Genomic DNA, 15,893 nt, shown 5'->3' on the forward strand with positions numbered 1-15,893 from the left:
TCTTTTTCTAAGGCGCCGCTGAACTTAGCGAGGCAGCTGATAGCTCTCCAAATATTCCTCAACCTCCTTTACAGTAAATATGAAAAGAGAAATACTGAAGAATGTCAACGTTCTGCTTCCCTTTTGACAGGATATGCACCCTAAACATTACATTTCACGCTTTACTTTCCTCCTCACCTCACTTCTTTTTTTTCTTCTCAGCTCTGCATCCAACCCCCCAACCCCCCACCCACTGCCTCCTCCACTACCTTCCTCCTGGCCTTTTCCGGCTCTCCAATTAAGCTCCGGCGGCAGGTTTCCATCAGCTGTCTGGTCGTCTGCAGCAAGATTCTTCAGAGCAGAGGCCTGTCAGGAAATGAACTCATCACTGGATGACAGCTGCTAATTTCTCCCTCTTCCATGTCACAGGAGTGGCCTGCCGCAGTTAATAATGAGCCCATCCAGCCCTGATTACAGAGAAACACTGGGTGTGTGTGTGTGGGGGGCAGGCAGGGGAAGTGAACACGGTACAGTACACAATCCCTCAGACAAGATATGCAGAATTATGTACAAGCACAGGCCCAGACACACATTCCTATTGTGGGTCCAGTAGGGGAAACATTGACGCTTGTTACGTGAAAAACAACTCATACACTTTGTAATCATCCTCACATTTGTTCTCGTTGCAATTAAAACATGCAGCACCAGAACCAGAACCAAACATGAAGAAGCAGCATTGAGCTTCTGTGCACCAGAGATCTGGGAGAAACATTCAGGAAACTGCAAAACAGCCGAAACACTGAGTTCCTTTAAATAGAGGCTAAAACCCCACCTGTTAAGAGTTGCTTTTGAACCATAATAAATAATGGCTCTTGACAAAATGTAATGTTTACGGGTTTACTGTGTGGTGTCTATTATGTCTTTGCATTTTTGTGCTTTTATGTGTTGAAATGTGCTGTACAAATAAACTTGACTGGTTGACTGATTGAGCATTGCATTTTAAGTACCATGGTAGATTAACTCAAAATGCCGTACAACCAATGGCCTCTAGAGGCCACATAGTTAGCATATAGTCCAGGCTATATGCTAACTATGCAAACATTCTACCAAAATGTAACTTTTTAGCGACGTGGAAATGTCATGCAGAAAGCCGTGTGGGACAGTAAGAGTGTGAAAAGGTGCTTTGGTCAGATGGGAAGACGATGAAATGTTTTGACCTGCATGCGAATCACTATGTGTGACAGTAAGCAACATTAGTAAGCAACGAGTACACCGTCCTGACAGTAAAACATGGTGGTGGTGGCATCATGCTGCGGCACTGCTTTGCCAAAATGTGAAAAAGGTTGAAGGGGTATGAATACTCATGGCAAGGCACATTTTGTTTAGCTTTAGGCTATATAAAATGAAATGTCTGGACCGTACAGCGAGGTGAAACAGGGATTGGCTACAAACTCTCGCTGCTTTGGGGTCCGTTTTGAATTTCTGACGCTGTGCAATACTTTTCTTTTCTGGCTCGTCCAGAGTCGAGCCAGGACTAACCAGTGCAAGCTTGACTGTGCATCATCATAAAACATAGACGTGTGCTGACTAGTGGATGTTGCTCTTCTTGGTGCTCACATGTCGAATGTGTCAATTTTAGCTGAACGGAAGAGAAGAAAAACTAGGTCCAACCTGAGGCTGTGTAGGTGTCGGCTGAAATGACAGGTTCCTCTCTCCAGGAGATTCTGGATTTTGCTCCTCTTTCCCACCTCTCTGGCCTTTCCGCTGCAAGATCCGTTTCTCCTGCCCACTCCCTCTGCCACTTTCCTGTGTGTATATGCGTGTTAAACGGATGATCTTTTGAAGCCCTTCGTGTGTATCCGTGCTCACTCTCGCCTCCCTCCTCCCCTCAACCTTTAGCAACTGGCCGTTGTCTTTCTCTCCCACTCTAACCATTAGAAAGTTGGAGCCTAAATGAGTATCGACTCTCCCTCCAGTGCTCAATGCTGTGGGTGGAAAAGAAAAGAAAAAAGAAAGAGAGAAAGACGGGAAGAGTGAGTTGAACACCTGGTAGAGATTGGTGGTGGGGTGAGAGCACGACGATGTGGATGATGGTGATCAGGAGGACGATAATGATAATGGTGAAGGTAATGACTGCTGGTGCTCGGAAGACATGATGGGAGCCATCAGTCATTGTGTGTGTGTGTGTGTGTGTGTGTGTGCATGCGTTGCTGGTACAGTACTGTGTTTACACAAAGTAGAGCATAATAGTGAAGGGGAAAGAAAAAATTGTATGGATTTTATTTAGGGGTGTCAAAGTGAAGAAGATCATGCTTTTTAAACTTGATTTCTCTTTTAAAAAAGAAAACAATCGGAAAGCCAGGCTTTGTTTTCTTTTCACTTTACAAGCACTATTTTGTTATTCTACCTTTGGGTCTGTGGTCAGTAACGAGACAGAATAGTGAAACAATTTACAAGTGTTGACTATAGAATCAATGTTGTTGTCTGAAGACCAAAAAAAGCAACTATTGATTAAAAAATTAGACAATCTTTATTGTCAAAAATTACATCGAAGCAAAGCTTTTTCTAAAAGCAAAGAGACTGACGGAGATGGCGAACATGGAAAGAAAACGCTAAATTATCACCGCTGTTTTGTTCACGGTGATAAGGAACGAACTCCAGACAAAGGAAAATCAAATATTTGCCTCCATCTTTCAGACTCAAAACAAAACTCATGCTAACAATGAACCAAAACCTTAGAACATTGTAGTTACTCTAGAACACAAAATTCATATGTTAGGCGCTTTGAAAACATATTCCATAAGGAAGAATACTTAAACGTTTGCTTAAGTGGTATGGACGAAAATGAGTCGTTGGCGGCGTGTCGCCATTGCAAGTTGACAGGAGTAGCACCAAAAAAAACTCCTTTGTTGCATAGCTCCAATCATCTGAGAAAACAGAGATAATGTACACACTGAGTTGTAAGAGGGGGACAATATTGAAGACACTCTTGAACAGAACTTGAGACATGGACTGTCATTGCTGCGCGCCTCAGCCTTCCAGGACAATGTTATGAGAGGCTCCGTCCAGGTAGACCACCATCTCCTCTCCTGCTTGCTGCTCCGCCTGCTGTGCCTCGCCGTCCCCGGCGGCCGCACCGCCGTACACCGCCTCCTCTACCTGCAGGGTGCAGTCCTCCAGCTCGGTCACGATGTAATGGGTTCCCTCGTCGTTGACGATGACCTGGGTAAGGCCTTCCTTCATCATCTGTGAGGCGGCGAGCTTCAGCACCTCCTGCATGTTTTCGTGGCCGGTCTCCTGGATGACCTGCACCTCCTCCTGCTCTTCTTGCTTCACGTCCACGGCGGTGTGGGCTTCCTCCGAGGCTTCGGGGGCCAACACTTCGTGAACGACGGTGGCCTCTCCTTGCATTTTCTCCTGATGGCCCATTTCGCTGACGGCGGTGAGCAGAGCGTCCAGAGCGGAGGACGACTCGGAAACAATGTGACTCTGACCCGCATGCAAGTCCTTCCTGGCGTCCCCGGACTCCACCACCACGTACTGGGTGCTGCCTCCAGCCAGGTGGGCCCCTGCCGAGGCCACCTCCCTGCCCGAGGCTATGACTTGTCCATCTTCTGTGATGTGGAGCACTTCGGCCACCTGGCCGGCCATGGCCAGCGTCTGCAGGGTGGCGGCGGCCGACTCCTCCAGGGCCTGGTCGATGGCCACGTCCTCCTCACCGTATCCCTGGATGATGATGACCTGCTGGACGGCCTCTTCGTGGCTGGATGCCTCCGACGAGCCTTTCCTGTCCTCGGGTGATTCCACAGACTCTGCCTCCACAAATGTTGCTCCTTGGCCTTTCAGACGGCATTCGAAGGACTTGGACACGATACCTAGTGAAAGACAAACGCATTCATGTTACATTTTTGAAGAGTCATTCAGAGAACACCAGAACAGAAATGAAACAAGAGCTGGAAAGGCGTTGAGTGTGGTTTGAGTGAGAAACTCAAAAAATCTGATCCTTTTTCCAGTCCCTATTTTCTATGGAAGTTGTTACTAAAGAAAAGCATTCACCATTAGCTAAGTCAGAGGAAGGACAGAAATGTAAGAAACCATTTAAAGGGAAAGTCTGTCCAGACCTGTTTGAGGGTCAGTGAAGCAGCAAGACTTCCTCTGGAAACAACGCAGACTGCTAGAAATGGATCAAGGGGAAAAAAACTATTGACTAGTGACCAGAGTTGGACTGTTTTGATTTGTGATTGGCTCGTTGGCAGTGTTGGCATAGTTACTTTGAAAAAGTAACTTTAATCGGACTACTGATTACTCCTTGAAAAAGTAACTTAGTTAGATTACTGACTACTTGATTTGGAAAGTAACTAAGTTACATTAAAAGTAACTTTTTAGTTACTTTCAGCAGCTGCTAACAACAACGCTCTGCCTCCTGTGAAAATCACATTATTTTATAATGGTAACACAACAATGTGTCTCCACTGATAAGGTTGAACTGAAGAGGAGATTGTAGAAAAAAAAAAAAACGTGAGTAATTTGTGTGGTCCAAGTGTTGTCTGGAAAACTCTAAGAAGGATTTTAAAGCAACCCCCCAAAACCCCCCAGCCTCCAGGTTCTGCGTTACGGCCCTGCGTTTGGTCTCAAAGCTCAGCGCCCAGATCTCCTCCTGCAGCTCCACAACTCAGATGGCTGCACAGATTTGTGACACTTATCTTAATGTTAATAATTATAATGGCGTTAAGTTGCCATTATAATTATTACCAACTACGGACACGTTTATTCGTGGCTGTTTTCACGTTTATTGCGCTGTTCATATTGGTCTCGATGTTTGCAGTTTTCTGGAGCGCAACGTGAAGCTCGACGTTATTCAGAGGTAATATATTAACTTGACATTAACAAAAACACAGCGGGACGGATCATCGGGGAAATGATGGACAGAGAGAGATGGAGTAAGACTCCTTTAATGACGGACAAATTCTGGGATTTATTATGAGTCTCTGATTATTTCCAAGCCCAAATGAGCAACTTCACGTTCAAAAACGAGCCCAAAAAGGCGCAACCCGCCACTCATTAAATTTGCAAACGACTTTAAAAAAATGAAGCCCAAAGCCGCTTGTAATAATCGGACTTGGCGACAGAAACTCAAAATAGTTCCAGTTTTTCCACCATCAAAATCTCCCTCCATTGTTTACATTTCTGTCGCATAGAGACGTCGGTCACTCGACAAGACGAGTAGAGGAAATACAATTACGGTAAATAACAAAAGAAGACAGTAACGCACAGTGATTTTGATAAGTAACTGTAGTCTGACTACTCGATTTGAAATAGCAACGCGTTATATTACTCGTTACTGAAAAAAGTGGTCCGATGTCAGTAACGCGTTACAAATTAACGCGTTACTGACATCACTGCTCGTTGGACAGTGAAAAATATCATCTTTTGTGCACTAGAGAACAAACCATATCCAAGAGCTAATATGTAACCCTGACAACAACACTTTATTACTTTGAGAAGAAGACTCTAAAGTTATTTTCAGTATCTGTAAGATGTTCTTCCAAGACGTGAAAGAAGCTGTATGAATGTCGGGAAGCCCCTTAGTTTGTGAACTAAGGGGCTGAAGTTCATCAGCAGATGAAAAGATGGATAAATGGAGCAAAACAAGGTTGCTATGGTTAAACTTCCAAGTCCTTCGATTATGTTATGCCGGACTTGGAAGTCTCAGAGCAAAGGTACAAAGGTCTATTGGTCTGGAATAAGCACAAAGACGGGTGTTTAGAGTTAGTCATGCTAACTGTGCTAATTGATAAATAAAGGTGCAAAATACAACTTAAAAAGATGATATATGTTTGTCCTTTTTCCCAGAGGCACCTTACTTTACAACTCCGCTGTCACACACAGTGCAATGCCTCTGCGCATAACATAAATAGTTTGAGCAATTAATTCTTTGCTAATGTCAAAGAGAAATCTCAATAAGCTAAAAGTGAAACTAGCAGGTCAAAATTGAACAAAAACTGGAGGCTGTTGAATTGTTGGTTCTGGTTATTGAATATCTATTCGACTTGCTTCGTGTATGCATGCATCAACATGAGAAGAAATATGACAGGAGGAAAGAGAAAAAAAAAAGAATCATGGGAACCTAAAGTGACATTAAAGGCGATGTAACACTTCACACATTTGTGTCACTTAGAGGCTTGAAAGAAGAGAGAATATGGAGACACTCTGCTGCTGCCGGAGCGTGGTGAGATGCAGCTGCTGCTAATTGAGCCACACTGTGCCCTCTCACATCACAGGTTACCATGGCGTTTCCAAGGTGATAGGAACAGTTTTAGAAATGCCATTGTTTAAACAGCACCTAGCTCAAACACTTGTAGGCTAATCTATGCAGGAAAAAAGGGGATTTGATTTGAGACATTTAGAAGAAAAAAAAAAGAAAAAAGGTGGGGGCCTCTGTTCACGACTAAGCTGCTGAAAGCTGAACTTAATTTACAACAGGTGAGAATAGGCACAAATTCCTGCCAGGGAGAGGAGCTTTCTAGGTTTATGATACCTTGTAAAGTCCCCAAAACTCTCAAATCTTTGTAATACACCAAAACTTGTTTTGTTTTTTTTTTTTACTTGGAAGGAGTTGACATTTACAGATACAAGGTTTGCACCTGAGGGCAGCTATGGGATCACACAAACAGAACGGTACATACAGAAACAAACTCATCAATCACTGATGCTCCCATCGTCCCCTGACATTTAATGTCCTCAACTCACAAGGTTGACGATGTGATTAGAAAGTCAGACTCGTGCTACAAAGTGGATCTGAGCCATCGCCCTCTTCTCCCTTGTGAATTTAGACTCAGATCTGGGAGCTCTACCTCCAACTCCAAGCACATGCGGTCACCACTGATTCTTCGTCAGCAGTCTGACAGTTTGCCCTGCAGCTTCAAGAAATGAAATTTTCACAAAATTCTGAGTCTTCTGGACTTCTCTGAAACACCATCCACCAAAACGTCTTGTTGCATTAGCGCGTCACATAAAACTACAGATTTTTATTTCATAGGTCAGCTAAAGATGAGACATTCTGACTGCTCATCTTTCTCTCCGGTATAAGACTCCTGTTTCTTCTCTTGCGCATACACCATGACACACACTCAGGGGATATTTTTGACTCTAAAGGACAGTTGCATAAAGTACTTCTGACGAGGCAGAAGCCCTGCTGTTTTAAGTAGACAGTGATGAAGTCGTTCTCGTTTTGGAGAGGTGAGGATGAATTCTGACCTAAAGCTAATTGAACCACTTTTAAGAAGAGGCACAAAGGAGTGACGTTCTAAAAACATAAATATACAGTGCCTTACAAAAAGTGTTCATAGCCCAGGAACTTTTTTCACCTCACTGTACATTAGATGGACTTTATGTGCTATCCATCCACCCATTGTCTGTCCTTGCTTGTCCTTGTAGGGTCACTGGGGTGCTGGTGCCCATCTCCAGTGGTCATTGGACGAGAGGCGGGGTACATCAAGTCGCTAGTCCATTGAGGACAACCACACACACCTCATGACCACTTTCTGCTAGCACCTAGCAGTGTGACTCAACTGATTTCGAGTTAACTCTCTACAGTTCAGGTGATTTTCCACTACAATACAGTAACAACTCTAGAGGGTGGCGTCGTCACCAGAGTCCGACGTGATCCGACACAAATTCAACCCAACAATGGAGGGCATGGGAGCTTTGCTGAAGCTGCTTTTTTCTTTTCTTGTCAGACTCAAAACAGAAGAGAGACCCAGAAAAGGCGGAAGCCACCGAGATGAAACACTCTAGAGAAGAAGAGCAGAGTGTGGATCCACCGTTTAGTCAATCAGGGACCGCCAGTCTTCTGACATCTTGTTCAACTCCACACGCTTGGAACCCCAGTGAAGTATGCTTCGATACTTCACTGTGGTATCGAGGCATACTTTGATACCCCAGTATCGATACCACCGATAAAGGTGGTGGTGGCACGCAGCCGAGTAGAGCTGAGATGAGCAGACGATTGAACATACAGTCATTTTATTTACTGTATATTCAAGTCTCAAAAAACCCCGTTTTTAGCAACCCACGACTTCCTAAAACATTAAATCACCGCATTTCTAATGTTTCTCGAGCACTTCTCCAAGGCCATGTTCGAAACTGGAAAAAAAAGAGGTAAGACGTATGTGTGTTGATCTCTATTCTTCAGAATTAGTCAAAAGGTTTCAAACAACCACGAATGTGACAAACAAGACCGGAGGAGTAGCCAAGTTTATTTTGCTACACACATTTAAGGAGGATAACAAGGAAGGTAAAGATGTAGGAATATGCTACTGCAATAAAAACTGTATTTATTTTAAGGGTTTTATGACACTTTAAAAAAAAAAAATTGTTGTTGTGCATCTGCATCTCCTTCAACATATTTCAAAGGTATTCTTAATTTCCTCATCACCAAATTCACTCCCCCCAAAAAAGACCTTGCAGTGAGGTTGGTGCACACTGCCAGCATTGTGTGGTAAATATCAATTCAGACCCCTCCATTTGCACCTCTAGTGACAAGCCCTATAGTTAGAGAGTGGAGGGAGTCAGCACTGTCACAGGGAGCCAGAACAGGTTGGCATTTTGAGAAGCGGAGGTTACCTATTTACACAGGAGCTACGGGGCCGATGCTAACTGCCTACGCCGAAACGCTGCGAGCTGAGAGGTCGGCTTACTCTATAACACTATAACTGTGCAGCTTCTTCCCGCATTACCATAAAAGCTGTTTGAAATCTGAGAGAGCGGTGCCATTTCATGTTGTTAAACCTCTAGATCCTCAGCTTTGAGGCCTGAATTTTACAGGTGTGTGTGTGTGCTGGAATGTGGGTGGCGTAAGAGGTTAGCCTTTATCGTTGGGTTGTCTGAACTGTGTGTGCCCCTGCACTGCATTCATCTCTGTACGTGCCTGCCTATGCGAGGGTTTCAGAGTGTGTGAGCCGCTCCGCTGCGGGGATGGCGGGGCTAGCGCGTGTCACATTAGCCACGGGGCGCCGTCGTCGGGCCACCGGCGGCGGGCCCCGCTGAGGTTTATGGAGTGTCACTCAGTCGCCGCGACCGTGAATCAAGTTAATGTTGCAGATCCCATCTCTTCAGTTGTCCTGCGCTCCCGGTGGAAGAACAACATTTGAACAGCGTGATTTGGCCCCGGCGAGAGGCTGATGCCTGTTTAATATGTGTTTTGAGTGCTCTGACTGACTGATTCCTTTAACAGGAAGTCGGAGGGGGAATGAGATCGGCACAGAGAGGCAGGCTGCTTTATTGCCTGTGATCTGAAACAAGATGGAGGCTCCCTGAGAGGAATGAAACAACAGGAGGAAGACGGGGAAGCGGAGGCTGGAAGTGACTGATGCTGTTTGGATTGTACAATGATAGTGGAGATATTTAGAGGATATCTCTGCTGCAAAATCACCAATCCGTCTATCCACCCAATCATCCATTCATTTAATGATGAAATACCAGCTGTCCTGAAAACAGCCACACATGACGATGGTGCCACCACCATGCCAATGTGTCGTCATTGTGGCCTGGAGATGATATTTCCTGTATGAAGTGTGTTTTCAGTTATGTAGAGCAGCTTTGGGGGAAGGATATTCTTTGGACAATCTTTGCTCAGCTGTATAAAAAGGTAAAATCTGGACTGGAGGAGAAATTGTTGCCCTTTTTTGTGAGTTTAGGGGGGAGAACATTCCGCGACTGAGCTTCAGAGTTTCCCTGAGCTGTTCACAGTGTTCATTTCTTCCAATTGCAAGTGCATAGAATTTCTTGTTGTTTATTAAATCTCATAAGAAATTCCACAAAAATGTTGGTGTCACAAACGGGCTGCTTTCTAAACACGGTATTCAGCTCCAACTCTATTCTGATAAATGATCGTCCAGTCAAATAAATCCTTTTCATGCTTTGAAAAAAAAAAATCAATAATCTGAAATATGCAAATTTGCTATTCTACAACAACCCAATATAATTTGCAACAAGTGACAAAGAAATATGGACGCAACCCAACTATCCTCTCTGTAGAGAGTGAAGTAATTCCCCCAGATGCGCGGCAGCAGAAGTTACGCTCGTTTTGCTTGAGACCCCTCTGGATCCCCTTCAAGGACCCTTAAATGATCGCTGGGCCTCAGTTTGACAGCCGTTTCCAAGGTGTGACTGTTAGTGTGGCACCAGGAGGTCAGTGCAGGAGCCTCGCTGTGCTCACTGTGTGGCGCAGATGCAATTATTGATCAGCGGATCAATAGACTGGCCTGTGTTGGGAGGGGTGCAGGGGGTCTCTAAGTGGCAATACTTCAGCTCGGAGAGGCCGCCGGGGGAGCGGTCAGACAGCACTTACCAGCAGTTAGAGAAATTAACCTTAACACGGAGACACCGGCGCACACACAATCAATTACACCCGCTGTAATACAGGTCAGCCTCGACGCAAATGTAAGCCCGCGAGCACGCGTTGGCGTAATCAGGGGAGCCGCACGCCCGGCTACATCCTGAGGACAGCGTGGCTGTAATCCCTAAATTTGAAATCAGCCTCAACTGTAACCTCACTGTAAATGCTAATTGGTTCTCAGAAGTACAGAAACACACACACACACACACACACACACACACACACACACACGCATGCACGAAAATAAAAGACAAAGAAATCAACCTGAACAGACGCTACAGCAAGCAAAGTCAATTAAACTGTGTCAAACTAGAGGCAGAATGAGATGCTCTCCAAATCAATTAGCGGGTCAATGGCAGCACCATGAAAAAGTCTGAGCTTATGATCAAGACGCCACAATAAGACCTCTTTACAATCCTTTTACCAGACCATTTCCTTCAATTACAGATACAAAGCCACAACCTTTAAACGCAGACGCCTGATCGGGACACAAACACGGGGAGATGCTTTACAAACCAGGAGGATCCTCTGTGTGTGCGTGTGTGTGTGTATTTGAAGGTGACACTGTTAAGTAGATAAAGTGTCAGTTCTGGGTGTATCCAGGTCACCAGCAAAGGGGTGAATGACTGGGTGCTCAGGGAGAGTGTGTAAGCGCCTATACAGGTGGGTGTTTTACTCTATGTCAGCAAATAGATGTTATTTCATTAGTTTTATTGTCAGTAAATACTTTTGTATTTGTGTCGCAGCTTTACGAGAAGCAAATGAAGGTTTTGAGACGTGAAGAGTGATGACCAACTGTGGTCGTTTCCTGAATGTTTGATCATCTTTTCTGGTTGAGCCGCTCGATGACCTTCCCTTGCATCCCTCTCTTCTCCTGGACTCCCTCAAGCAAAGCCAAAAGTGCTACCTGTGCGTGTGTGTGAGTGCGTGTGTGTGTGTGTGTGTGTGTGTGTGCAGGTCAGCTGAGGTCCAGTCAGTGACGGCTCTACTTTGTCTGCTTGGGACAGTCGCTACTGTCACCTTTACAAACGCCATGAATCAACGCCACCTAGGACAGGTCGGCCAACCAGAAAGCAACCAATTACACAGCGGCCAGATTGACATCCGGCGGACAGGGTGGAGAGACGGATGGAGAAACGCTGAAAACACACCAAGGACGAAGAACCAGGAGAGAACGAGGGCACAGACAGATGGAAGGCCCTCAGGACCGGAGCACCAATGACTCTGAAGGCCAGCGCTAATCTGAGTGACTTTGGTTGATAGTGGAAGAAAATGCTGTAGATTAACATTTTACATAATCTGCTTTATTACAAATTAAAGTCTTAAACAGTTTCTCCTTTACTTGATATGCAAGGTTTTCTCCTGCCGGCATTTTTCGCAATTTGCACATTTGACAGTGCTTCACCTTCAAGCAAGACGACGCTAAAACTTAAAGCTAGAACCTCGACGTAATAGTTTAGATCAAAGTATATACACCGCGTTTCTGCATGTTTCACTCACTCAAATGTAAGGCTTTTAAAACCTTTGTTGAAGACTATCCTGACAGAAATTTCACAACAAAACTTTACAGAAGAAAATCGCATATCTTGCGATGCTCTCTACAGCTTTAATTCCTGGAGTGTCAAGCTTTTCTGAACAGAACGGGTTGCCTCGTACGGGTGGGCGACAGAATCGAGTCAACGGTGAAGACAAATGTTCACCCAACTGGCAATAAACTGGAACGTAAACAAAGACAGATGCAAATAAACAAAAAACACCTGGCTACCTAAAGAGGGAATGTTAGCAGCTCATTAGCGGTAGCTCCAACCGTCTCAAGCCACAGAACACAATGAAGATGTCTCAAACTTTTGAGAAAAAAAAGAAACAAAAACAAGTGAGGACATGCTAGATTAAATAGTCCTGCCACAACAAAATTTAAGACCTGCGATTAACGCATTTAAGGCCAACGTTCATGATTTTTAAAAAAAGAATTCATGACATTTTAAGGCCTTAGTTTTACACGCATAAATTTAAGTCTCTTTAAGGACGTGCAGGGACCCTGATACATATGTTAGAATGGCTCGGACCTAAATGCATTTACAATCTGTGGCAAGACAAAAAGGATGTTCACATCAACTCTGATTAACATTAACCCATTTAGCAAAGGAAACTTATGCAAGGATTCTTCTGCAAAGAGGGTACGACTGCGAATACCACGGGTCTGAATACTTTGTCAAAAGATCCATCCATTTCCTTCCACTACTTTGTGTTCCAACAATCCAAGTCAGATGCATTGCAGTTTGCGGTTGTAACGTGATAGAATGTGGGAAAGGTATTAAGTTAACGTGGCAAGGCAGCGTAAAAAGCCTACTGTTCAGCATCGTCTCAGATCGATGGAGGAGTTTGAGTTGGCTAGGAAAACAGAATTCTGTCCCAAACACCTTTTCCATGTGTAATAGAAGCGAGGAGGATGAATCATTGTTGTTTACAAACCTCCTATTGTGGGATCATTTTCAGCTTTAAGCTCAAACCTTTTACAAGTAGACTCTTAAATATTTCTTACCACGCTGCCTGGAGAAACAAAACAAACAACAAGTAAAATAAAATAAAAACCCCTCCAGAAGACAAAACAATATTTGTTTGTTTCCTGGTATATTAAGGCTTCCTCCCACACACAGCTGAGCAAACTTTAGTCGCATTTTCAGAAAACCCACCAAATGTCAGCTGCTGGTAATCAAGAAGCTGCCGTCTCCGTAATCCGGTAGCGCGAGGATAGCGCTGTGTGTTTTAACTGACGGTAACCTGAGCAGGTGAGACGGGCCACAAGTCAGGAAAGTTAGGCGAAATTTATTCTAACCAAAAGACTTTTGTGCAAAAAAAACAAAACAAATAGAAACAAATATTTACCTAGAAAAACGTGCCACGTTAATAAATTGAAACAAAACTCTGTATGTGGCAAGATGAGAACAGCTGCAGTCAGAAGTGAACAAACACTTAATATGAAGCTTTTAATGATCTATCTATCTATCTATCTATCTATCTATCTATCTATCTATCTATCATGATTATGTAATTTCAACCCGCTCAGTAGCATTAGGGTTATCAGGGTAGGGTTAGGGTTGTTGCTGTGGTTTCAGGTTCAATTCCCAGCCTGTTTTCTTTTGGTATGAAGTTTGTATGCTCTCCCAGTGCATGTGTGGTTTCTCTTTGAGGTTAATTAGTAATGTTAGTAAGTTCAATTACAGCCATGAAACCAAAAAAATTAAAAAAATTAAAAAGAACAAAAAAAAAAAATGCTAATAGACTGATGAAAAGTTGTTTTTATATACATGCAAGAATAAGTTCCTCGCCAGTATATTTGCGTCAAGCTCATCCAGCCACCACCGTGCTTGACAGTTGATACTGTTGTCTTCAGGTTAAACGCCTGAGATTGATATTTAAACATATATCTTTAGTCAACAGCTCAAACTGGTCAGTCTCAGTAAAAGATGTATTATTTTCAGGTCTGAAAATCTACCGTTTCTGAAATTCAAGAGTTCGTAATCCAAAATAAAAAAAAAACCCTTTCTGTCTGTCCGTGGTCTGTTCGCCGAGAAAATACTGTTCTTTATTTTCATGCCAACAAAGAGAAACTACCAGCAATAAGTCCTGATCACCAATCAATTCTTGATTTTGGAAATGATTGCAGTTGTACTGTTGGGCAAACCATTCCGCCCCGGAAGAGTGGTTAAAATAAATTAAGTAAAAGTAAAAAAATAAAAAATAAGAAAAAAATCATATGACATCCATGTCCCTGACCGTAACTGTGAAAACATTTTCTTATAAAGGGGTCATTCAGACAGAATACTACAACAACAAATCCTCCCCAAAAACAATGAAATACAGTAGAGAGGGCTCAAGAGGTGAGTTAACACACACACACACACACACACACACACACACACAGAGTGGAACTGGTCGGAGGAAACGCAGGTCAGTGTCCTGCTCTCAGCTCTTTTTCTGCTGACAGAGGATGACCCGGAGTGAGAGTAATCTGGTCCACACTAACTCTATCTACCTCCAGTCCCCCAGGTCGGTGCCCCCGGAGAGACAGAGGGAAACACAAAGAGAATGAGACAGAGGGGAGGCGAAGAGGCAAAAAAAGGAGGTGAAGAGGAGACCGGAGGGAGGCGAAGAAGAAAAATATATACAATGAAGAAAACTATCCCGGCTTTGATCTCTCAAGACGGCGTTCTCCTGGCGTTGTGAAGAAAATTGTGGTGCGGTTAAAAAGCAAAAACAAAACAAAGCAAAAAAAAAAAAAGAAAATCAAAACAGAAAACTATTTTCAGCTACGATATTACTGGAGATTAAAATATCTTTTTTTTTTTTTTTTTTAACACAAGTTTAGTTTGAAATTTGTATCATTTGTAAAAGCTATTACCCTGTATCACAGCTGCATTGCAGTGCAATATTAATTAAAAAAATGACACTGCTGCATTTATTATACGCAGAGTGATATATTTGAACTGCTTATTTCTATTTATTTGGATGATTATGGCGTGGCGCTAATAAAAACTTAAAATTAAACTTCTCAGAAAAATGGAGTATCATATAAAGCAAAAAAGAAGGATTTTTAAAAACAGAAATATAGTGTTGAGGCTTTCATGGAGCAGAATGCTGCCTTGACAATTGTCCAGCAGGCTGCATCTCCACAAACAGGGTAAAAAACAGGCCACAGAGCTAGCACTGTATCCAGCTGTAATAATGGAAAGTTAAGTGGAAGGAAAACCTACGGTAGGAAAAGATGCACAAGGAACAGATTGTTTGAGAATCAAGAGCTTGAAAAGATTCTCAGCAGCTGGAGTAAAGATGGAGGTTGTTGCCAAAGCAACCAAGGCGTTCGTCACACCTTAGCAGAACCACACTCTGATCCCGTCCATGCCGTGCTGCACTGGTGCAGTAATTCACACTAAAGGAGAATCCACCGAGCTCTGAATGCGAAAACGTTACACACTTCTCAGTCGGCCTGCATTTACGCATTAAAAACCGTTTTGGTTTTGAGTTGCATTTAATGAGTTCTTAATGATATCAACATTTACAGAGATGCGCCTTTATTTGATCTACATCTCCATTGATCTACATCTCTTTTATAGAACATTTAAACAATTAAAACCAAATCATTTCTTGACTTATTTCTGCAGTCCAAGTTCATTTCTGAACATGAGCCCAAAACATGAGAGCTAATCGTTTCCTGGAGGAGCATGAAGGCTTTCTTAGGCAGTCAGAGACTTCTTCATGAATTCAGCAGCTTTTTTAGGAAAAAAAAAAAAGAAAAAAAAAGAAGATCTTTGTCTCGGAGCTCAACATTTGCGGCCTTGAATCGCGAGGGCAAAGTTAGAAGAGACTCACCTCGCACGATATGCGCAGGCTGCTGGAATTTTCCGACGCTGCCTGTGGATTAAAAAGAGCAAACGTGTGGGAGGCTGATGCTGCCGCTAACAGAAGAAGACCCCTCTCCTCCCCGATCAAGCTCGGCGCGCCGGCCACTGCCAGG

At 43.5% G+C, this 15,893-nt stretch overlaps 1 protein-coding gene across 4 annotated transcripts in view; it reads right to left on the reverse strand.

Moving 5' to 3' along the window:
- Positions 1 to 2,490: 2,490 nt before the first annotated feature.
- Positions 2,491 to 15,893, reverse strand: part of znf407 (zinc finger protein 407) — a 191,305-nt gene continuing 177,902 nt past the window's right edge. For 2 of the 4 annotated variants that reach the window (XM_044117749.1, XM_044117748.1), the window contains exon 11: positions 3,673 to 3,854. In XM_044117749.1, the coding sequence (XP_043973684.1) occupies positions 3,822 to 3,854 (33 nt within the window). In that variant the 3' untranslated portion in view covers positions 3,673 to 3,821. Of the gene's footprint in view, positions 3,855 to 15,893 lie in introns of all 4 variants that reach the window. The other 2 variants (XM_044117746.1, XR_006370709.1) reach the window with 2 other exon arrangements.

The sequence above is a fragment of the Gambusia affinis genome, linkage group LG05 (assembly GCF_019740435.1).
Source record: "Gambusia affinis linkage group LG05, SWU_Gaff_1.0, whole genome shotgun sequence".
Lineage (NCBI taxonomy): Eukaryota > Metazoa > Chordata > Actinopteri > Cyprinodontiformes > Poeciliidae > Gambusia > Gambusia affinis.